Below are 23,212 nucleotides of genomic sequence, written 5' to 3' on the forward strand. Positions count from 1 at the left end.
CAAAGTAGCCACCTTTTGCCTTGATGACAGCTTTCAACACTCTTGGAATTTTCTCAACCAGCTTCATGAGGTAGTCACCTGGAATGCATTTTAATTAACAGGTGTGCCTTGTTAAAAGTAATTTGTGGAATTTATTTTCTTCTTAATGAGATTGAGCCAATCAGTTGTGACAAGGTAGGGGTGGTATACAGAAGATAGCCCTATTTGGTAAAAGACCAGGTCCATATTATGGCAAGAACAGCTCAAATAAGCAAAGAGAAACAACAGTCCATCATTACTTTAAGACATGAAGGTCAGTCAATAAGGAAAATGTCAAGAACTTTAAAAGTTTCTTCAAGTGCAGTCGCAAAAACCATCAAGCGCTATGATGAAACTGGCTCTCATGAGGACCACCACAGGAATGGAAGACCCAGAGTTACCTCTGCTGCAGAAGATAAGTTCATTAGTTATCAGCCTCATAAATTGCAGCCCAAATAAATGCTTCACAGAGTTCAAGTAACAAACACATCTCAACATCAACTGTTCAGAGGAGACTGTGTGAATCAGACCTTCAGGGTCAATTTGCTGCAAAGAAACCACTACTAAAGGACACCAATAAGAAGAAGAGACTTGCTTGGGCCAAGACACACGAGCAATGGACATTAGACCAGAGGAAATTTGTCCTTTGGTCTGATGAGTCCAAATGTGAGATTTTTGAATCCAACCACAGTGTCTTTGTGAGACGCAGAGTAGGTGAACGGATGATCTCCGCATGTGTGGATCGCACTGTGAAGCATGGAGGAGGAGGTGTGATGGAGTAGGAATGCTTTGCTGCTGAAGGGAAAACAGCCAACAAGTGCTCAGCATATGTGGGAACTCCTTCAAGACTCTAGGAAAGCATTCCTCGTGAAGCTGGTTGAGAGAATGGCAAAAACTGTAATCAAGGCAAAGGGTGGCTACTTTGAAGAATCTCAAATATAAAATATATTGTTACATCATTACATATTTGATTGTTTTGATGTCTTCACTATATTCTACAAAATAGTGACGTGGTATGGAAAATATTGTCTTTTTGAATTTGTTTTTTTATTCTGCTTTTTTCAGGGATGCTGCAGCAACCGCAGAGAGAGAGAGAGAGAGGGGGGGAGAGAGAGAGAGGCAGAGAGAGAGAGGGAGAGGGAGAGAGAGGGAGAGAGAGAGAGAGAGAGAGAAAGAGAGAGAGAGAGAGAGAGAGAGAGAGAGAGAGAGAGAGAGAGAGAGAGAGAGAGAGAGAGAGGCAGAGGGGAGCAAGAGAGCGAGAGAGGGGCAGAGGTAGAGAGCAGAGAGGGAAGAGAGCAGAGAGAGAGAGAGAGAGAGGGGGGATAGAGAGAGAGGCAGAGGTAGAGAGCAAGAGAGCGAGAGAGGGGCAGAGAGAGAGAGAGACAGAGAGGGAGATAGAGAGAGGCAGAAAGAGAGAGAGAGAGAGAGAGGGGGGATAGAGAGAGAGGCAGAGGTAGAGAGCAAGAGAGCGAGAGAGAGAGAGAGAGTGTCACTAGCGCAGCGAAGGAGCGTGAGGCGAACACATGCCAGATGACTACAAGCACCTGTTATCTGAGCAAGACAGAACAAAACTACATATCCTCTCAAAAATAAAATCTCTCTCTCTGTTAGCAGCACAAAATAACGTTTTTAAACAACTTCTAACTCCAACCGCAACAATGCAGGAAATAGAAACATAATTTTAACGCAGTTGTTGAGAGACAAATATAAATTAAATGATAGTCCATCTAAAAGCCCAGACAGCAGCTTCTGTAGTGTAGTATTTGTAGTTATTCTACCTGTGTCTTGGCCGCCTGGCCATGCGAAGGGTAGTTTCTGTAGAGAGCAACTCGATGTCCGTGTCCTCGCTGAGCGCTGCGGTGCCGTTCTGTTCTGACTGTCTCTCCTGTCTGCCGAGGAAGAAGGAGCAGGTTGACATTAAAATAGTGAAGGATCACGCAGGCTTGTAAACAGAGCGGAAAGCCACGAGTCCCCGCTATAGCCCCTCCTCCTCCCTACCTCCTCACTCTCCTCCTCCTCCTCCTCCTCCTGCAACTCGCTCCGTTTGGCGCCCTGACATAGGCGCGTATTCCTTACCCTTTCCGCGCTTAAACTCTGTCGCTACTCTTCAAGAGGTTCATTCTAGTTTTTCTTGGAGACAAAAAATAGTAAATATGTGGACAGGGAACGGGGGTTATTGTATCTGACGAGAATGTAAACAATTGTGGACTTAATGTTTTGGCATGGAGTTGAGTGGACCGCGAGGTGAAGCAAGGTGGCATGATGGGTTATGTTTCTCCTCTCTCTGCCTGTTGCTGGGCTGCTGCAGTTATTTGATTATTTATCGTGTTACCGAAGTAGGCTACCACCTCTATTCATATCGATCTTGCGTCGTGTTGATAACGCCTCAAATGATTAAGCCTGGTGCGTGTTTTGACCGCAGTGGTACAAGACATTCCGTGTCCTGAATGAAGGGTGAAGTTGCTCTTGTATCGCGAGATGAGTCATTCATGTCACTTTATGATCGTAGTCTATTCCTAGGCTACTGTAACCTATTTCATATCGCGTATTGATAGGCTAAGGCCTCAAATAAATGAGTGAGTTTGTCAACAGCAGTAGTCGATTTTCTGTGTATAATATCAATGGGGGAAAATGCTCTATTAATGAAATGTGATTCATTCAAGTTTATAATTACGTATAATTAGATCGTAGTTACCTATTTATAACTAGTCTATTGTAGCCAGTTCATATTGATCAAAATTAGGGAGTTTTTGAAAAGTAGTGGTAAATGATGTGTTTGACCTCATGTCAGTAGGGAGAGCGCTGTTGTAGCCTAATGATGAGATATTAGTCACCATAAATCGTCCACTTTCACGTTGAGGTCAAATGACATGCTCTGTTCACTACCTTCAGATAGCACCATATTCTCATTATCACTCGGGCAACGTGTTTGGGTTAAGTTCATGTCACATTGTGGATATTACTTTTATCTAAACGTGTGTTTTTACAGGTCCATTAAAAACAAGCCAGTCTGGGACAACCGGTTTTTCCTCATAAACACAAAACTAGAACTCACGTTGTTTTTTGTTTGTAAACCCACATAACCATGATCTAATCTCAGGCCCGTCTCTTCAGTATGGCCTAGAGGAGAGGAGTCCGATGGTCACAGTTACTTGTATGAATGTGTGTTCTCATATAGTTTATTGTTCTTCACGATACGCTATCGTATTGTCTCGGTCACTTACAATTACCGTCACCCCTAAAAACACACTATTGTCCCCGGTCACTCATCCTCGCGTGATGGGGTCAACACACTGAACAGAACGTTGCATGCGGCGTGGAGTGGACACCGCGCACGTAGTGAAACGTTACATCGCTAACGTCTATATAACGTCTATAAAACACTATTATGGTTAGGGTTAGATTGTTTGACACAAGCAAACTTTTTTTTTTTAAACAAATCTAATTAAACACGATTACCTTTTTATTACCTTTTATTTTGCTTAGATTCCAGCATAAAAATAAATAGTGGTGTTCTGATCATGTTAATAATTAAGCTAAACTCATCAGAATTATGTAAATGACTAAAACTTATTTTTTGTAATGTTTCATAGTGTATGACTCATACTGTGCCTACAATACATTAACATTTGAGTCATCAAGCAGATGCTTATCCAGACTTACAGTTAGCTAGTTAGTTCATCTTAAGGTACCTGTTACCTGGATGCATTTCCCTGCAGCACACACACCTGAGTGCCACCTGCTGTGAGACACTCAGGCATGGCTTTCTATTGGCCAAAGTTAAAGTCTGGTGTTTTTCTTCTCCCTAGAGGGGAGTATTAAAAACTACATCTTGATAAAGTCCTGACTAACACACACACACACACACACACACGCACGCACGCACGCACGCACGCAGGCAGGCAGGCAGGCAGGCAGGCAGGCAGGCAGGCAGGCAGGCAGGCAGGCAGGCAGGCAGGCAGGCAGGCAGGCAGACAGACAGACAGACAGACAGACAGACAGACAGACAGACAGACAGACAGACAGACAGACAGACAGACAGACAGACAGACAGACAGACAGACAGACAGACAGACAGACAGACAGACAGACAGACAGACAGACAGACAGACAGACAGACAGGTTGGCATGTTTATTCTATGTGGTATAGTTCTATGACTGTGTCCCAAATCGCACCCCATGGGCCCTGGACAAAAGACAGGGAATAGGTGCCATAGGGCTCTGGTCTAAAGTAGTGCACTATATATGGAATTTAGGGCTCTAGTCTAAAGTGCACTATTTACCTGTTCAGAGTGCACAGAGGGTGACATAGGGCTCTGGTCTAAAGTTGCACTATCTGTTGACTCTGTCATGCACTATAGAGAATAGGGTGCCATAGGGCCTGGTCTCCCACACCATCTTTCTGCACTATAGAGAATGTCTCCCAAATGCACAATAGAGAATAGGATGCCATTGGGGAGGCCCTACTCCACAACGTTTGCTCCCACACCATCTGTCTCTGCTGTCTCCCAAATGTCAAGGCAGCCCTCTTCGCAAAGCATTGTGTGTTCAGGTAGGGTCCTCTCTATAATTTAGTTTATAATTCAGTCTATAATTCAGTTTATAACCATCTCCCTGTAATTCTGTCCCAAATGTTTATAATTCAGCCCCCCTAAACCTAAACCCCCCCCTCTCCCACCCACAATCTGTTTACCTCTGTTGTCCCAAATGCCTCCTTTCTCTGTTGACTCCTCTCCCACACCATCTCTCCCACACCATCTCTCTGCTGTCCCAAATGCCCCCCCCCCTACTCCTCTCCCACACCATCTCTCTGCTGTCCCAAATGCCCCCCTACTCCTCTCCCACACCATCTCTCTGCTGTCCCAAATGCCCCCTGCTGTCCCAAACTCCTCTCCCACACCATCTCTCTGCTGTCCCAAATGCCCCCTCCCACACCATCTCTCCTCAAATCCCACACCATCTCTCTGCTGTCCCAAATGCCCTCCTACTCCTCTCCTACACCATCTCTCTGCTGTCCCAAATGCCCCCCTACTCCTCTCCCACACCATCTCTCTGCTGTCCCAAATGCCCCCCCCTCCTCCCACACCACTCTGCTCCCTCCCACACCATCTCTCTGCTGTCCCAAATGCCCCCCCCTACTCCTCTCCCACACCATCTCTCTGCTGTCCCAAATGACTCCTCTCCCACACCATCTCCTGCTGTCCCAAATGCCCCCTACTCCTCTCCCACACCATCTCTCTGCTGTCCCAAATTCCCCCCCACACCATCTCTCTGCTGTCCCTCCTCTCCTACACCATCTCTCTGCTGTCCCAAATGCCCCCTACTCCTCTCCCACACCATCTCTCTGCTGTCCCAAATGCCCCCCTACTCCTCTCCCACACCATCTCTCTGCTGTCCCAAATGCCCCTCCTACTCCTCTCCCACACCATCTCTCTGCTGTCCCAAATGCCCCCCTACTCCTCTCCCACACCATCTCTCTGCTGTCTCCCAAATGCCGCCCCCCCTACTCCTCTCCCACACCATCTCTCTGCTGTCCCAAATGCCCCCCCACTCCTGGTCATCAGATACACAGACAGTCTGATAATCTACCCTGTATGGTCATCTGATACACAGACAGTCTGCTCAATAAAGAGTCTGCAGATGGTCACCTACACAGACAGTCTGATAAACCCTGTATGGCTGGAGACCTGGTAAACGCTGGAGACCTTTACAATGAACAGGCCTCTGTTCCAGGTGACAGTTTGTCAGAAAGTGGCCTAGATAGAGAAGTGTGTATCCCAAATGACAGCCTATTCCCTATATAGTACACTACTATAGACCAGGGCCCTATTCCCTACATAGTGCACTACTATAGACCAGAGCCTCGGATGGTGCCCTTGTGTTGCCATTCTGAAATCAGACGTGTTCACTCCCTCAACTTGTTCAGCCAGTGGTGATGGAAAACACGTGATGTCACTGGGTCCGTCAGAAACGCTGTCTCTGTCTGAGTGTTGTGTGTGTGTGTGTGTGTGTGTGTGTGTGTGTGTGTGTGTGTGTGTGTGTGTGTGTGTGTGTGTGTGTGTGTGTGTGTGTGTGTGTGTGTGTGTGTGTGTGTGTGTGTGTGTGTGTGTGTGTGTGTGTGTGTGTTGTGTATGTGTGTGTTGTGGTCAGGGTGGGCTCACACGACTGGGTTGACCTTTGAAGGGTGTGTGTGTGTGTGTGTGTGTGTGTGTGTGTGTGTGTGTGTGTGTGTGTGTGTGTGTGTGTGTGTGTGTGTGTGTGTGTGTGTGTGTGTGTTGTGAGTGTTGTGTATGTGTGTGTTGTGGTCAGGGTGGGTGACTGGGTTGACCTTTGAAGGGTGTGTGTGTGTGTGTGTGTGTGTGTGTGTGTGTGTGTGTGTGTGTGTGTGTGTGTGTGTGTGTGTGTGTGTGTGTGTGTGTGTGTGTGTGTGTGTGTGTGTGTGTGTGTGTGTGTGTGTGTGTGTGTGTGTGTGGCTGCACACACACTTCTAGAACACAGGTGCGTCTGGGTTGGAGGCTTTGTTTGTGCATGCGTGTGTGTGTTTCCATGCACAGCTTGCGACCCCGTTACACCAAATCTCATTTCTTGAGTCATTGTTCCTAAGCCTGACTTTTAAAACCTGTCAATATAAAAAGCAACAACTAGACTCTTCATTCTTATCCATTCCATGTAGCTGGTTTTGGCAGAAATATATATTTTTATTAAATAGAAGGGATTAAAGATCCAATGCAGTTATTCTTTATCTCGATATCAAATAATTTCTGGGTAAAAAATAAGTAAAAAAATACATTTAAATGTCAAAAATAAACAAAAAAATTGCTTCATAGCAAAATTACATTTCTCAAGCAAGAAATTTATCAAGAAACTGTCGGCCTAATGGGAGAGATGGGTAACCTGAAAAATAACTGCGATTGGCAGAGAGGAGGGCAAAACTCTCTTTCTTATTGGTCTATTAACTTATACTACCTGGTGATGTCAAGCTGAAATCTCACACAGTCTTTTCAAACAGTTATAACACTAAAAGTACATTATCGTCATTTTCACAGCATTATTCCAACCTCATAAACTCCATTCGGACAGGATTAGTTGTACTGGAGGAGGTCAGGTCATTTTTAGTCCAGTCCGAATCTGCCAATCATTTTTACATGGAAGGGGAGTAACAATTCCAGACAGAATAATCTATGTTTTTTTTTGTTGTTGTGAACTCCAAGGTGACCTTTGACATCAACAGTGAAGAGGCGACACCGGGATGCTGGCCTTCTAGGCAGAGTTCCTCTGTCCAGTCTCAACATCAACAGTGTAGAGGCGAGTAGAGACCGTTTGCACTGTTCTGTGAAGGGACTAGTACACAGCGGTGTACGAAATCTTCAGTTCTTGGCAATTTCTCACATGGAATAGCCTTCATTTCTCAGAACAAGAATAGACTGATGAGTTTGATGATGATGGTGATGATTGTGATGGTGAGTTTCAGAAGAAAGGCATTTGTTTCTGGCCATTTTGAGCCTGTAATTGAACCCACAAATACTGATGCTCCAGATACTAAACTAGTCTAAAGAAGGCCAGTTTTATTGCTTCTTTAATCAGGACAACAGTTTTCAGCTGTGCTAACAGAATAGCAAAAGGGTTTTCTAATGATCAATTAGCCTTTTAAAATGATAAACTTGGATTAGCTAACACAACGTGCCATTGGAACACAGGAGTGATGGTTGCTGATAATGGGCCTCTCTACACCTATGTAGGCCATCAACACCATCATCCTCACCACCATCATCATCATCATCACCACCACCATCATCATCATCACCATCATCATCATCATCATCATCACCATCATCATCATCATCACCATCACCACCACCATCATCATCCTCACCACCATCATCATCATCATCACCATCATCACCACCACCACCATCATCATCCTCACCACCATCATCATCACCACCATCATCATCATCATCACCACCATCATCATCCTCATCATCACCATCATCATCACCACCACCATCATCATCACTATCATCATCAACACCACTATCATCATCATCATCACCACCACCACCATCATCATCATCACCACCACCATCATCATCATCACCACCACCATCATCATCCTCACCACCATCATCATCATCACCACCACCATCATCATCACCACCACCACCACCATCACCATCATCCTCACCACCATCATCATCATCACCACCACCATCATCATCATCACCATCATTATCATCATCACCATCACCATCACCATCATCATCATCACCACCACCATCATCATCATCACCATCATTATCATCATCACCATCATCCTCACCACCATCATCATCATCACCATCACCATCATCATCATCACCACCACCATCATCATCATCATCATCACCATCACCATCATCATCACTATCATCATCATCAACATCATCATCACCACTTAACCTGGTGGTGATGATGATGATGGTGGTGGTGATGATGATGATGGTGGTGGTGGTGATGATGATGATGATAGTGGTGTTGATGATGATCACCACCACCATCATCATCATCACCATCATCATCATCATCACCATCATCATCATCATCATCATCACCATCACCACCACCATCATCATCCTCACCACCATCATCATCATCACCATCATCACCACCACCACCATCATCATCCTCACCACCATCATCATCACCACCATCATCATCATCATCATCACCACCATCATCATCCTCATCATCACCATCATCATCACCACCACCATCATCATCACTATCATCATCATCATCAACACCACTATCATCATCATCATCACCACCACCACCATCATCATCATCACCACCACCATCATCATCATCACCACCACCATCATCATCCTCCTCACCACCATCATCATCATCACCACCACCATCATCATCACCACCACCACCACCATCACCATCATCCTCACCACCATCATCATCATCACCACCACCATCACCATCATCACCATCATCACCATCACCATCACCATCATCATCATCACCACCACCATCATCATCACCATCATTATCATCATCACCATCATCCTCACCACCATTATCATCATCACCATCACCATCATCATCATCACCACCACCATCATCATCATCATCACCATCATTATCATCATCACCATCACCACCACCACCATCATCATCACCACCACCACCATCATCATCATCACCATCATTATCATCATCACCATCACCATCATTATCATCACCACCATCATCACCATCATCACCACCACCATCATCACCATCACCACCACCACCTTACATACCATTCAGCCAGGGCAGTGGGTGTTAGCACCAGATTGGCAGACACGCTCAGTTTCTAAAGAGATTTTGGCTGGTTAGGAGAATTAGGTTAAGGTTAGGATAACTAAAGGAGCTGGTTAGGAGGATTAGGTTAAGGTTAGGATAACTAAAGGAGCTGGTTAGGAGGATTAGGTTAAGGTTAGGATAACTAAAGGAGCTGGTTAGGAGGATTAGGTTAAGGTTAGGATAACTAAAGGAGCTGGTTAGGAGAATTAGGTTAAGGTTAGGATAACTAAAGGAGCTGGTTAGGAGGATTAGGTTAAGGTTAGGATAACTAAAGGAGCTGGTTAGGAGGATTAGGTTAAGGTTAGGATAACTAAAGGAGCTGATTAGGAGGATTAGGTTAAGGTTAGGATAACTAAAGGAGCTGGTTAGGAGGATTAGGTTAAGGTTAGGATAACTAAAGGAGCTGGTTAGGAGGATTAGGTTAAGGTTAGGATAACTAAAGGAGCTGGTTAGGAGGATTAGGTTAAGGTTAGGATAACTAAAGGAGCTGGTTAGGAGGATTAGGTTAAGGTTAGGATAACTAAAGGAGCTGGTTAGGAGGATTAGGTTAAGGTTAGGATAACTAAAGGAGCTGGTTAGGAGGATTAGGTTAAGGTTAGGATAACTAAAGGAGCTGGTTAGGAGGATTAGGTTAAGGTTAGGATAACTAAAGGAGCTGGTTAGGAGGATTAGGTTAAGGTTAGGATAACTAAATGAGCTGGTTAGGAGGATTAGGTTAAGGTTAGGATAACTAAAGGAGCTGGTTAGGAGGATTAGGTTAAGGTTAGGATAACTAAAGGAGCTGGTTAGGAGAATTAGGTTAAGGTTAGGATAACTAAAGGAGCTGGTTAGGAGGATTAGGTTAAGGTTAGGATAACTAAAGGAGCTGGTTAGGAGGATTAGGTTAAGGTTAGGATAACTAAAGGAACTGGTTAGGAGGATTAGGTTAAGGTTAGGATAACTAAAGGAGCTGGTTAGGAGAATTAGGTTAAGGTTAGGATAACTAAAGGAGCTGGTTAGGAGGATTAGGTTAAGGTTAGGATAACTAAAGGAGCTGGTTAGGAGGATTAGGTTAAGGTTAGGATAACTAAAGGAGCTGGTTAGGAGGATTAGGTTAAGGTTAGGATAACTAAAGGAGCTGGTTAGAAGGATTAGGTTAAGGTTAGGATAACTAAAGGAGCAGGTTAGGAGGAGTAGGTTAAGGTTAGGAAAAGGGTTAGCTTTAGCTAAAGTTCTACATTTGTCCCTCGACTCAAACAGGCAACTTTTGGTCCATAGCTGAACTTGTTTTAGTCACAACCGTCAAACGGGTGGTTTCCTTGGAAACACAGGCTGAAGCTGCATGAGCTCTCAGAGGGTGACGTTTCCTTGGAAACACAGGCTGAAGCTGCATGAGCTCTCAGAGGGTGACGTTTCCTTGGAAACACAGGCTGAAGCTGCATGAGCTCTCAGAGGGTGACGTTTCCTTGGAAACACAGGCTGAAGCTGCATGAGCTCTCAGAGGGTGACGTTTCCTTGGAAACACAGGCTGAAGCTGCATGAGCTCTCAGAGGGTGACGTTTCCTTGGAAACACAGGCTGAAGCTGCATGAGCTCTCAGAGGGTGACGTTTCCTTGGAAACACAGGCTGAAGCTGCATGAGCTCTCAGAGGGTGACGTTTCCTTGGAAACACAGGCTGAAGCTGCATGAGCTCTCAGAGGGTGACGTTTCCTTGGAAACACAGGCTGAAGCTGCATGAGCTCTCAGAGGGTGACGTTTCCTTGGAAACACAGGCTGAAGCTGCATGAGCTCTCAGAGGGTGACGTTTCCTTGGAAACACAGGCTGAAGCTGCATGAGCTCTCAGAGGGTGACGTTTCCTTGGAAACACAGGCTGAAGCTGCATGAGCTCTCAGAGGGTGACGTTTCCTTGGAAACACAGGCTGAAGCTGCATGAGCTCTCAGAGGGTGACGTTTCCTTGGAAAAGCCGACAGAAAACAACCTGCACAGTAATGTGTGGTTTTCTTGTTTTTCAGAAATGGAAAAAATAAAAAATAAAATGGAGCTGTTTAAAAAAAAAAAGATTGATGAGGGAATATAATTGTCTTTGGAACGGCTTTGATGCTAGAATATTTTTTCAAATGTTTTTATGATCAAAGTTAAAGTAAATGTTCGTATTGTTGGTGGACGAGATGCATTATAGCGTCGCCGTAATGCTACTGAAGAGGTTCCGCACTACCGTATTTTAACGTTGCTCTGACATCAGATCGGTTTTTATCTTTCTCTTTGCCAGGATTTCAGTTAGGATTGGATCAGTGTGACAGACACTAGCTCTGCGTTTAGAAGTAACTTAAATTATCATTTTAATTTAAAGACACTTTATTGGCATGGGATAAATATGTTTACATTGCCAAAGCAAGTAAAATAGATAATATACAAAAGTGAAATAAACAATAAATAAATTAACAGTAAACAGTACACTGACAAACGTTCCAAAAGAATAAAGGTCTATATACTGTGTTGTAACGATGTGCAAATAGTTAAATCACAAATGGTAACGTCAATGTAAACCGCCTCACTCTAACCTCTCTGTTGTTTTGAACCGCTCAACAGGAGAGCGCTCTACTCTACCGTCTGTGCAGAGGTGGGTAATTTAGCCAGAAACACTGCTTATAACGGGCTTGTTCGACAGTGCCGCAGATTGCCGACTGACTGATCTACAAATCAACTTGCATCATAAATATCTACTCATTATTATTTGTATCATCAGTCAATCAGTCACCATTTACCCACAATGCTTCATGGATTGTATGCTCTCTAACACGGCCAATGACGAGACGCCTACGTCTCTGTCCCAATGATGGGATTCGTTGTCCACAGAGCGCAAAGGCTTTTTCCTCTCTTTGGATTGGTGGAATTCCACCCTCCTCAAACCAGGCTTTATTCTGCACCGTTTTAGTTAAAGTGGAAATATATCTATGAATGTAAACACTTTTGCAGCAAAATATGTTTACACAACCGTCAATTTCACATATGGGGGACTTTAGAGATAAGGGAAAACATTGTTCGGTTTTATTTGAACTTGGGTAGGGTTATATATATATATATATATAAAGGAGCTGGTTAGGATATATATATATAAAGGGGTTATATTTGAACTCGGGTAGGGTTATATATATATATATATATATATAAAGGAGCTGGTTAGGATATATATATATAAAGGGGTTTTATTTGAACTCGGGTAGGGTTTTATATATATATATATAAAGGGGTTTTATTTGAACTCGGGTAGGGTTTTATATATATATATATAAAGGAGCTGGTTAGGATATATATATATAAAGGGGTTTTATTTGAACTCGGGTAGGGTTTTATATATATATATATAAAGGGGTTTTGAACTCGGGTAGGGGGTAGGGTTTTATATATATATATATAAAGGAGCTGGTTAGGATATATATATATAAAGGGGTTTTATTTGAACTCGGGTAGGGTTTTATATATATATATATAAAGGAGCTGGTTATGATATATATATATAAAGGGGTTATATTTGAACTCGGGTAGGGTTATATATATATATATATATATATAAAGGGGTTATATTTGAACTCGGGTAGGGTTTTTATATATATATATAAAGGAGCTGGTTAGGATATATATATATAAAGGGGTTATATATATATATAAAAAGGGGTTAATGACTCTCGGAAAGAGAGACGCATCAAAGATGGTCTATTGCATTGAAGACATTCGAGTCACCGCTCTATAACAGTGGAATTACATGTCCGAAAAGATGGAAGGAAGGCGAGATCAGGTGGGACCATTCTAGCCAATGAGAGGGAAGATAAGCGTGTGAACAACAGGCCATAGAGATAGATAGTTGACTCATCTTTGTCTCTGTATCATCACAGGGTCTATTACAACATGGGCAGCGTCATTGACGCAATTTCAATTTTAAAATAGTTAACGTGATTCTTCTTCACTGGCTGATTGCTCCAAACTCATAGGAATCCTCACTCAGTTGAAAACTTTAAAATTAGTGGAAGCCCTCAATGACAATGCCCATGCTAAAACTGGCGATATTCATGAGGAGTCATCTATCTATCTATCTCTATGACAAGGGGAAATCTAAAATAAACTCGTCCACTCATATCTGTGAATTCGCATCAATCTAGTCATTAACGATAATTATATTCGATCAAAAATAATCTCACGTAGCAAATAAGTAATTATATATATTTTGTTGTTGTTGACCAAATTCAACATTCTTTCATTGACCTCCATACAAACTAGTCCACTTCGTGGACAGATTTTTATATGTGGCGGAGTAAAACCTCTCGCTTCGCCTAATTCCTATATGGACGCATGACAACAAACCCTGTGAGCCACAAAACCGCCTCAAACACGGCCGAAAGGAGACGTACAAAGGCAACATGTCCCGGCACAGAAATGTCCGAGGCTACAACTATGATGAAGGTTAGATGCTGTGAAAGTGCTTGGACCCTCGGATGACCCGAACAAACCAACGTGTGTTTAATCTAGCAAGCTAACGTTAGCCGATTAGCTTGCTAAGGGTTTATTGCTGTCGTGTCCTATTTGGGCTGTCAATTGCAAACGGTGCCTTAACATTAACACAGAGGAATATATTTCAGAGAACTGAGTTGAACTATTTAGTTCATTTAATGAACTAAGTCAACTCTTATCGGCCGATATGTGTGTCACTATTATTGCTTAGTTATATTATTGCTTAGTTAGCTTGCTTGCTAGCTAGTTAGCTTTTCAAGTTCCACTCACTGAAGCTGGCCAGTAGGATACAAGTATCGCGATACTCATTAGTATCGCGGCAAGGAAACGAACCATGCACCGTATTTAAAGCTGAACTATGCAAAAATAGCAACACCATTTCTTGGTTGTTAAACATTTGGAATAGTTTGCCTTATTTCAGTTAATGTGACAAAACAAGCAAGTATATTGTAGAGTATCATTCAACCATCTAAACCGCTGAGAAATCTATTTTCCATAACCAAAAGTATAGTGTTTTCAGCTGTTTAGAGCTGGTGTACAAAACTTCAAGTAAAAGAAGCAAAAAAAAACTCAACTTAAGAACAGGAAGCATAGAAATAGCGTACATAGAACATATTTGCCTTTTCTTAGACTGGCTTTCATGGAGAATGACAGCTCTATAACTCACATTTCTACGTGAATTTGGTTGAATTGCCCAAAGTGTTAGTTTTATATACAGTGCATTTGGAAAGTATTTAGATGCCTTCCCTTCTTCCACATTTTTACCACTTACATCCTTCTTCTAAAATGGATTCAGTTATTATTATTATTCCTCATCAATACAATACCTCATGATGACAAAGCGAAAACTCGCTGTTTATTATCTATGCATAGTCACTTTACAAATGACCTTGACTAACCTGTACCCACACACATTGACTCGGTACAGGTATCCTCTGTATATAGCCTTGTCATTGTTGTGTAAATTCCTGTTACTTTTTGATTTAATTACGTTTGTTTTACTTTAGTTTATTAAGAAACTCTTTCTTGAACTGTGCTGTTGGTTAAGGGCTTGTCAGTAAGCATTTCACGGTAAGGTCGACACCTGTTGTATTCGGGCTCATGTGACAAATACAATTTTGATTTGAAATTCGATTTGAAAACAGGTTTTTAGAACATATATTATAAATAATAAAACTAATACCTTTTTTTACATTGGTATTCAGACCCTTTGCTGCTAGACTCGAAATTGAACTCAGGTGCATCCTGTTTCCATTGATCATCCTTCAGATGTTTCTACAACTTGATTGGAGTCCACCTGAGGTAAATTCAATTGCTTGGACATGATTTGGAAAGGCACAAACCTGTCTATATAAGGTCCCACAGTTGACAGTGCATGTCAGAGAAAAAACCAAGCCATGAGGTCGAAGGAAATGTCCGTAGAGCTCCGAGACAGGATTGTGTTGAGGCACAGATCTGGGGAAGGGTACGAACACATTTCTGCAGCATTAAAGGTCCCCAAGAACACAGTGGCCTCCATCATTCTTTAATGGAAGAAGTTTGGAACCACCTGGAGCTAGCTGCCCGGCCAAACTGAGAAATCGGGGGAGAAGGGCCTTGGTCAGAGAGGAGACCAAGAACCCAAAAGGCACTTAAACAGCTCTGACCTTGACAAACAATCTTCTCTGGTCTGGTGAACTCTTTAGCCTGAATGCCAAGCGTCATGTCCGGAGGAAACCTGGCACCATCCCTATGGTGAAGCATGGTGGTGACAGCATCATGTCCGGAGGAAACCTGGCACCATCCCTACGGTGAAGCATGGTGGTGACACATCATGTCCGGAGGAAACCTGGCACCATCCCTACGGTGAAGCATGGTGGTGACAGCATCATGTCCGGAGGAAACCTGGCACTATCCCTACGGTGAAGCATGGTGGTGACAGCATCATGTCCGGAGGAAACCTGGCACCATCCCTACGGTGAAGCATGGTGGTGACAGTATCATGCGGTGGGGGTGTTTTCCAGTGGGAGGGCCTGGGAGACTAGTCAGGATTGTGGCAAAGATGAACGGGGCAAAGTACAGAGAGAACCTTGATGAAAACCTGCTCCAGAGCACTCAGGACCTCCGACTGGGGCGAAGGTTCACCTGCCAACAGGACAATGACTCTAAGCACACAGCCAAGACAATGCAGGATTGGCTTCTGGACAAGTCTCCGAATGTCCTTGAGTGGCCCAGCCAGAGCCCGGACTTGAACCTGATAGAACATCTCTGGAGAGACCTGGAAATAGCTGTGCAGTGACTCTCCCCATCCAACCTGACAGAGCTTGAGAAGATCTGCAGAGAAGAATGGGAGAAACTCCCCAAATACAGGTGTGCCAAGCTAGTAGCGTCAAACCCACGGAGACTGGAGGCTGTAATCACTGCCAAAGGTGACTCAACAAAGTACTGAGTAAAGGGTCTAAATACTTATTTAAATGTAACATTTCAGTTTTAATTTGAATACATTTTCTAAAATGTCTAAAGACCTCTGTTTGCTTCCATCATTATGGGGTATTGTGATGTCATTATGGGGTATTGTGATGTCATTACGGGGTATTGTGATGTCATTATGGGGTATTGTGATGTCATTATGGGGTATTGTGATGTCATTATGGGTTATTGTGATGTTATTATGGGGTATTGTGATATCATTATGGGGTATTGTGTGTAGATTGATGAGGAAAAACTACAATTTAATCCATTTTAGAATAAGGCTGTAACATAACAAAATGAGGAAAACGTCCCAGGGTCTGAAGACCTTCTAAATGCACTGTAGTTAATTGTTTATTTGCAGCATTCAATTCTAGCATTTGAATAAATGCCTTAATTTCTTGCACAAATGTGTTATGATTTACACTGCCACGTTTCTTTTGTCTTAGTATTCCCCCAAAAGTTTTTTTTTACATGTTTATTTATTTGTTGACAGAATAATTATTATCCTCTTGAACTGCTTAGTCAAAGAGATCTGCTCTCCCAAAGTTGTACAGTTAGTTGTACAGTTAGTTGTACAGTTAGTTGTACAGTTAGTTGTTCAGTTAGTTGTTCAGTTAGTTGTACAGTTAGTTGTACAGTTAGTTGTCACTTCTCAGCCGCTAGCAGCCAATGACTCGCAGTTTCTTATTGGCGATTTTAAAAAGGGATGATTGGCATTTTTCCCCAGTCATTACTTAAATGTAACAAATCAAACATTGAACCTCGTAAACTAATTCACGGTAAATTAACGGTAATTCACGGTAAATTAACGGTAATTCACGGTAATTCACGGCAAATTAACGGTAATTCACGGTAATTCATGGTAATTCACGGTAATTCATGGTAACGGTAACCTGGTAAAGAATTGATTTAGAATGTTTATTTGCTGAATTGTGTGCCGTTGCCCGGCTATTAAAAGGGACAGGCTGCTATTAGCAATTTAGTTCAATTTGTACAGTTATTCAATGTGAGGTAATTGTTTCACTATTGAAAGATACTGGTGTGTATCCAGTCCACCAGTACAGGCCTCATACAGGCTGCCAGCCAGCCTTGCTGACTAGGTCAAATGATAGGCAGCCAGTGTGTGTGTGAGAGAGTGATTACCATGTTTGTGTGTAACCTAGCTAGCTGCCTCTGTTAACTGTATCACTTTCCCTGGTGTTTCTGCAGACCTTGACGATGACGATCTGTATGGACAGTCTGTTGACGATGACTACTGCATCTCCCCTGCAACAGGTCTGTCACACTACCCTAGTACAGTACACATGTTCTTTATAGTGTATCTCCCCTGCTATCTGTCACACTACCCTAGTACAGTACACATGTTCTTTATAGTGTATCTCCCCTGCTACAGGTCTGTCACACTACCCTAGTACAGTACACATGTTCATGTTCTTTATAGTGTATCTCCCCTGCTAGTACAGTACACATGTTCTGTCACACTACCCTAGTACAGTACACATGTTCTTTATAGTGTATCTCCCCTGCTACAGGTCTGTCACACTACCCTAGTACAGTACACATGTTCTTTATAGTGTATCTCCCCTGCTACAGGTCTGTCACACTACCCTAGTACAGTACACATGTTCTTTATAGTGTATCTCCCCTGCTACAGGTCTGTCACACTACCCTAGTACAGTACACATGTTCTTTATAGTGTATCTCCCCCTGCTACAGGTCTGTCACACTACCCTAGTACAGTACACATGTTCTTTATAGTGTATCTCCCCCCTGCTATCTGTCACACTACCCTAGTACAGTACACATGTTCTTTATAGTGTATCTCCCCTGCTATCTGTCACACTACCCTAGTACAGTACACATGTTCTTTATAGTGTATCTCCCCTGCTACAGGTCTGTCACACTACCCTAGTACAGTACACATGTTCTTTATAGTGTATCTCCCCCTGCTACAGGTCTGTCACACTACCCTAGTACAGTACACATGTTCTTTATAGTGTATCTCCCCTGCTACAGGTCTGTCACACAGTACACATGTTCTTTATAGTGTATCTCCCCTGCTACAGGTCTGTACTACCCATACAGTACACATGTTCTTTATAGTGTATCTCCCCCCTGCTACAGGTCTGTCACACTACCCTAGTACAGTACACATGTTCTTTATAGTGTATCTCCCCCCTGCTACTAGGTCTGTTCACACTACCCTAGTACAGTACACATGTTCTTTATAGTGTATCTCCCCTGCCAGGTCTGTCACACTACCCTAGTACAGTCATGTTCTTTATAGTGTATCTCCCCTGCACTGTCACACCTAGTACAGTACACATGTTCTTTATAGTGTATCTCCCCTGCTACAGGTCTGTCACACTACCCTAGTACAGTACACATGTTCTTTATAGTGTATCTCACACCCCTGCAGTACACATGTTCAGGTCTGTCATCTCCCCTGCATCTGTACCCTAGTACAGTACACATGTTCTTTATAGTGTATCTCCCCTGCTACAGGTCTGTCACACTACCCTAGTACAGTACACATGTTCTTTATAGTGTATCTCCCCTGCTACAGGTCTGTCACACTACCCTAGTACAGTACACATGTTCTTTATAGTGTATCTCCCCCTGCTACAGGTCTGTCACACTTTATAGTGTATCTCCCCTGCTATCTGTCACACTACCCTAGTACAGTACATAGTGTATCTCCCCTGCTATCTGTCACACTACCCTAGTACAGTACACATGTTCTTTATAGTGTATCTCCCCCCCTGCTACAGGTCTGTCACACTACCCTACGACTCTACACTGTCAAATTAAGTCAAAATGTTATTTGTCACATGCTTGGTAAACAGCAGGTGTGGACTAACAGTGAAATGCTGACTAACGGTCCCTTCACAACAATGCAGAGAGAGAGAAAACAGAGAAATAATAGAAAAGTAAAATCACGTAATAATAAACACCTTAAATCAGGGATCATCAACTAGATTCATTCATATTAGTATTATAATAATAATGTAATAATAATATAATGTTTTGATCGCAAAAGGCCCAAACAGAGGTATTTGACTAAAACATAATTTCAAACCTTGCTTACATTTTATATGCGATCACATATCTCTCTGTTATGCGTGGGAATAGTTTGGGACCGATTTCCAAAAGCAAAATCACAAGGAGCTGATTTTCTGGTGTTTTTATTTTTTTTATGTCCAAAAAGAAAGAAAAATAAATTAAGAACAAAAGGAAAGCTGGATATTATATATATTTATACGTACAGTGGGGCAAAACAAAATGTTTAGTCAGCCACCAATGGTGCAAGTTCTCCCACTTAAAAAGATGAGAGAGGCCTGTAATTTTCATCATAGGTACACTTCAACTATGACAGACAAAATGAGAAAAAAAATCCAGAAAATCACATTGTAGGATTTTTAATGAATTTATTTGCAAAATATGGTGGAAAATTAAGGAGAAAAAAAAGAGCTGTATGGATATTATATATATATATATTTATATTGCTCAGGATTTAAGGGCCAAATAAATCACCCCCAGGTCGCTAGTTGAGAGCCCTGCCTTAGACTGTGTGTCTGAAATGGCATCTCATTCCCGACATCGCCCTTCTGACCAAATAAGGTCTAATTTAGATTCAACCCTCACCCCTCATTCAGGACAAACAGTGACTGACTTTGCCATATGTTATTAGAGGGCCTTGTTGCAAACAGGATGCAAACAACAAGACAATGTTTTTTTTTTTTTGGTTACTACATGATTCCATATTGTGTTATTTCATAGTTTTCATGTGACTTCACTATTATTCTACAATGTAAAAAATAAATAAAAACCCTGGAATGATTAGGTGTTTTCCTAACTATTGTCGCGTCTCCCTCCGTGGCACGTGTTGCTAGGAGACCCTCCTGGTGTTTTCCTAACTATTGTCGCGTCTCCCTCCGTGGCACGTGTTGCTAGGAGACCCTCCTGGTGTTTCCTAACTATTGTCGCGTCTCCCTCCGTGGCACGTGTTGCTAGGAGACCCTCCTGGTGTTTTCCTAACTATTGTCGCGTCTCCCTCCGTGGCACGTGTTGCTAGGAGACCCTCCTGGTGTTTTCCTAACTATTGTCGCGTCTCCCTCCGTGGCACGTGTTGCTAGGAGACCCTCCTGGTGTTTTCCTAACTATTGTCGCGTCTCCCTCCGTGGCACGTGTTGCTAGGAGACCCTCCTGGTGTTTCCTAACTATTGTCGCGTCTCCCTCCGTGGCACGTGTTGCTAGGAGACCCTCCTGGTGTTTCCTAACTATTGTCGCGTCTCCCTCCGTGGCACGTGTTGCTAGGAGACCCTCCTGGTGTTTTCCTAACTATTGTCGCGTCTCCCTCCGTGGCACGTGTTGCTAGGAGACCCTCCTGGTGTTTCCTAACTATTGTCGCGTCTCCCTCCGTGGCACGTGTTGCTAGGAGACCCTCCTGGTGTTTTCCTAACTATTGTCGCGTCTCCCTCCGTGGCACGTGTTGCTAGGAGACCCTCCTGGTGTTTTCCTAACTATTGTCGCGTCTCCCTCCGTGGCACGTGTTGCTAGGAGACCCTCCTGGTGTTTTCCTAACTATTGTCGCGTCTCCCTCCGTGGCACGTGTTGCTAGGAGACCCTCCTGGTGTTTTCCTAACTATTGTCGCGTCTCCCTCCGTGGCACGTGTTGCTAGGAGACCCTCCTGGTGTTTCCTAACTATTGTCGCGTCTCCCTCCTTGGCACGTGTTGCTAGGAGACCCTCCTGGTGTTTCCTAACTATTGTCGTGTCTCCCTCCGTGGCACGTGTTGCTAGGAGACCCTCCTGGTGTTTCCTAACTATTGTCGTGTCTCCCTCCGTGGCACGTGTTGCTAGGAGACCCTCCTGGTGTTTCCTAACTATTGCCTGCTCCCTCCGTGGCAGAAGCCGGTGTGTGAAACGTGCTAACCAAGAACGTGTGTGCTATGAAGCTAAATTAATACTGCACTCTGACCCACAACTTCTTTGCCTGATTCAGTAAAGTGTTGTTAGACAAAGAGAGGAAAGTTGACTTCAAAACGTGATGACATTTTGCTGTACTTTGCACCTGTTGTCGGTAATGAATCTGTTATCTTCTGACTTGACTTACTGCATCTTTCAGTAACATCGTCCCTCCTGGTTATCTCTAAAAGGCCACCGCATCAGAACTCGGAACACTGCATGTGACACATTGTTGACATTGCCAAGCACTGTGATTGGCTGTTGAGTGATCCGTTGTGTGTTCTGTGGTGTCCACAGCAGCCCAGTTCATCTACTCCAGCAGGCAGGAGAGACCCAACGTTGAGCCACCCCTAGAGGAGGAGGGGATGGAGGAAGATGAGGCCATACACACCTCTCCCACCCTCACACACAACCTCAACCCCCTGGTGTTTTCCTAACCCCCCCCCCCACTTGTAACATGATTCAACTCTTATTGGAACCCCTGAATTAACGAATTAACAGTGTGTGTGTGTGTGTGTCTCCACAGGCAAGTTGTACTCGTGTCTGGACCTGATGCGTGCGGTGCTGGGTGATGCCATGCCAGAGTCGGTCCTTACCCAGGCTGCCTTGCGGTGCGCCTTCGACCCTCAGAGAGCCTTGGACGCTGTTCTCTCAGTCGAAAGCGCCGGGCTGCCGCCCCTGGACGCCAGGACCAATAATGACGCACCGCTGCCGCAGAGAGCAAATAAGGAGACAGCAGTTGTACCAAGAGCCAATCAGGAAGCCTCAGCTGCACCGCGACCAGAGAAAGGTATGGACTAGAGCAGGGACCACATTGGACCCACCCTTCCAGATGGCCAGTTTAGACTTACAGGGAATTTTAACGATGCATCTTTTCAACAACGGCAGAAAATCAGCTCTCTCAGTTCAAATCTTTCCTTAATTAACTTTTTAAAAAATACTTTAAAATATTTAACAAAACTGACGATGGATCAGCTCCTAGAGATATTAATACCACCTACAGCTGCAAATATTGATTAGGCTTATTCTAACTCTTACCCAGTAATAAGGACAGATTGGACACATAGCTGCTCACGATAGGCTACACAGAAATGTATTGAGACCAATCAGACACGAGCCTACAAGTAGCAATATGACATGTATATCAGTTGGGTTGAAATAGACCCCCACCCAGGTAGTGCTGGCAACACTAGCTGTAGTAACCCTTGGAGAGGGGGGGGGTCACACTAGGACAATCAGGGAGGGGGTCACACTAGGACAATCTGTGAGGGGGAGGGGGTCACACTAGGACAATCTGAGAGGGGGGGTCACACTAGGACAATCTGTGAGGGGGATGGGGTCACACTAGGACAATCTGAGAGGGGGGGGGGTCACACTAGGACAATCTGAAGGGGGGTCCACTAGGACAATCTGAGAGGGGGGGGGGTCACACTAGGACAATCTGATTCACACTAGGACAATCTGAGAGGGGGGGGTCACACTAGGACAATCAGAGAGGGGGTGGGGGTCACACTAGGACAATCAGAGAGGGGGAGGGGGTCACACTAGGACAATCTGAGAGGGGGGGGGGGTCTCACACTAGGACAATCAGAGAGGGGGGGAGGGGGGTCACACTAGGACAATCAGAGAGGGGGGAGGGGGTCACACTAGGACAATCTGAGAGGGGGGGGTCACACTAGAACAATCTGAGAGGGGGGTCACACTAGGACAATCTGAGAGGGGGAGGGGGTCACACTAGGACAATCTGAGAGGGGGAGGGGGTCACACTAGGACAATCTGAGAGGGGGAGGGGGTCACACTAGGACAATCTGAGAGGGGGGGGGGTCACACTAGGACAATCTGAGAGGGGGGTCACACTAGGACAATCAGAAGCACTAGGACAATCTGAGAGGGGGGGGTCACACTAGGACAATCTGAGAGGGGGTACACTAGGACAATCTGAGAGGGGGGTCA

The 23,212-nt window shown here is 44.0% G+C and overlaps 2 protein-coding genes across 4 annotated transcripts in view; one reads left to right on the forward strand and one right to left on the reverse strand.

Moving 5' to 3' along the window:
• The window catches only part of LOC123991520 (transcriptional activator Myb-like), a 62,899-nt gene extending 60,970 nt beyond the window's left edge, over nt 1-1,929 (reverse strand). For all 3 annotated transcript variants that reach the window (XM_046293134.1, XM_046293133.1, XM_046293131.1), the window contains exon 1: nt 1,797-1,929. In XM_046293134.1, coding sequence (XP_046149090.1) covers nt 1,797-1,819 — 23 coding nt within the window. In that variant the 5' untranslated portion in view covers nt 1,820-1,929. The remainder of the gene's footprint in view (nt 1-1,796) is intronic.
• Nucleotides 1,930-13,592: 11,663 nt separating this feature from the next.
• Nucleotides 13,593-23,212, forward strand: part of hbs1l (HBS1-like translational GTPase) — an 84,249-nt gene continuing 74,629 nt past the window's right edge. Inside the window, exons 1-4 of the mRNA XM_046291002.1 lie at nt 13,593-13,793; nt 17,502-17,567; nt 21,557-21,684; nt 21,761-22,049. Coding sequence (XP_046146958.1) covers nt 13,751-13,793; nt 17,502-17,567; nt 21,557-21,684; nt 21,761-22,049 — 526 coding nt within the window. The 5' untranslated portion in view covers nt 13,593-13,750. The remainder of the gene's footprint in view (nt 13,794-17,501; nt 17,568-21,556; nt 21,685-21,760; nt 22,050-23,212) is intronic.

This window comes from Oncorhynchus gorbuscha, linkage group LG12, assembly GCF_021184085.1.
Source record: "Oncorhynchus gorbuscha isolate QuinsamMale2020 ecotype Even-year linkage group LG12, OgorEven_v1.0, whole genome shotgun sequence".
Classification (NCBI taxonomy): Eukaryota; Metazoa; Chordata; class Actinopteri; order Salmoniformes; family Salmonidae; genus Oncorhynchus; species Oncorhynchus gorbuscha.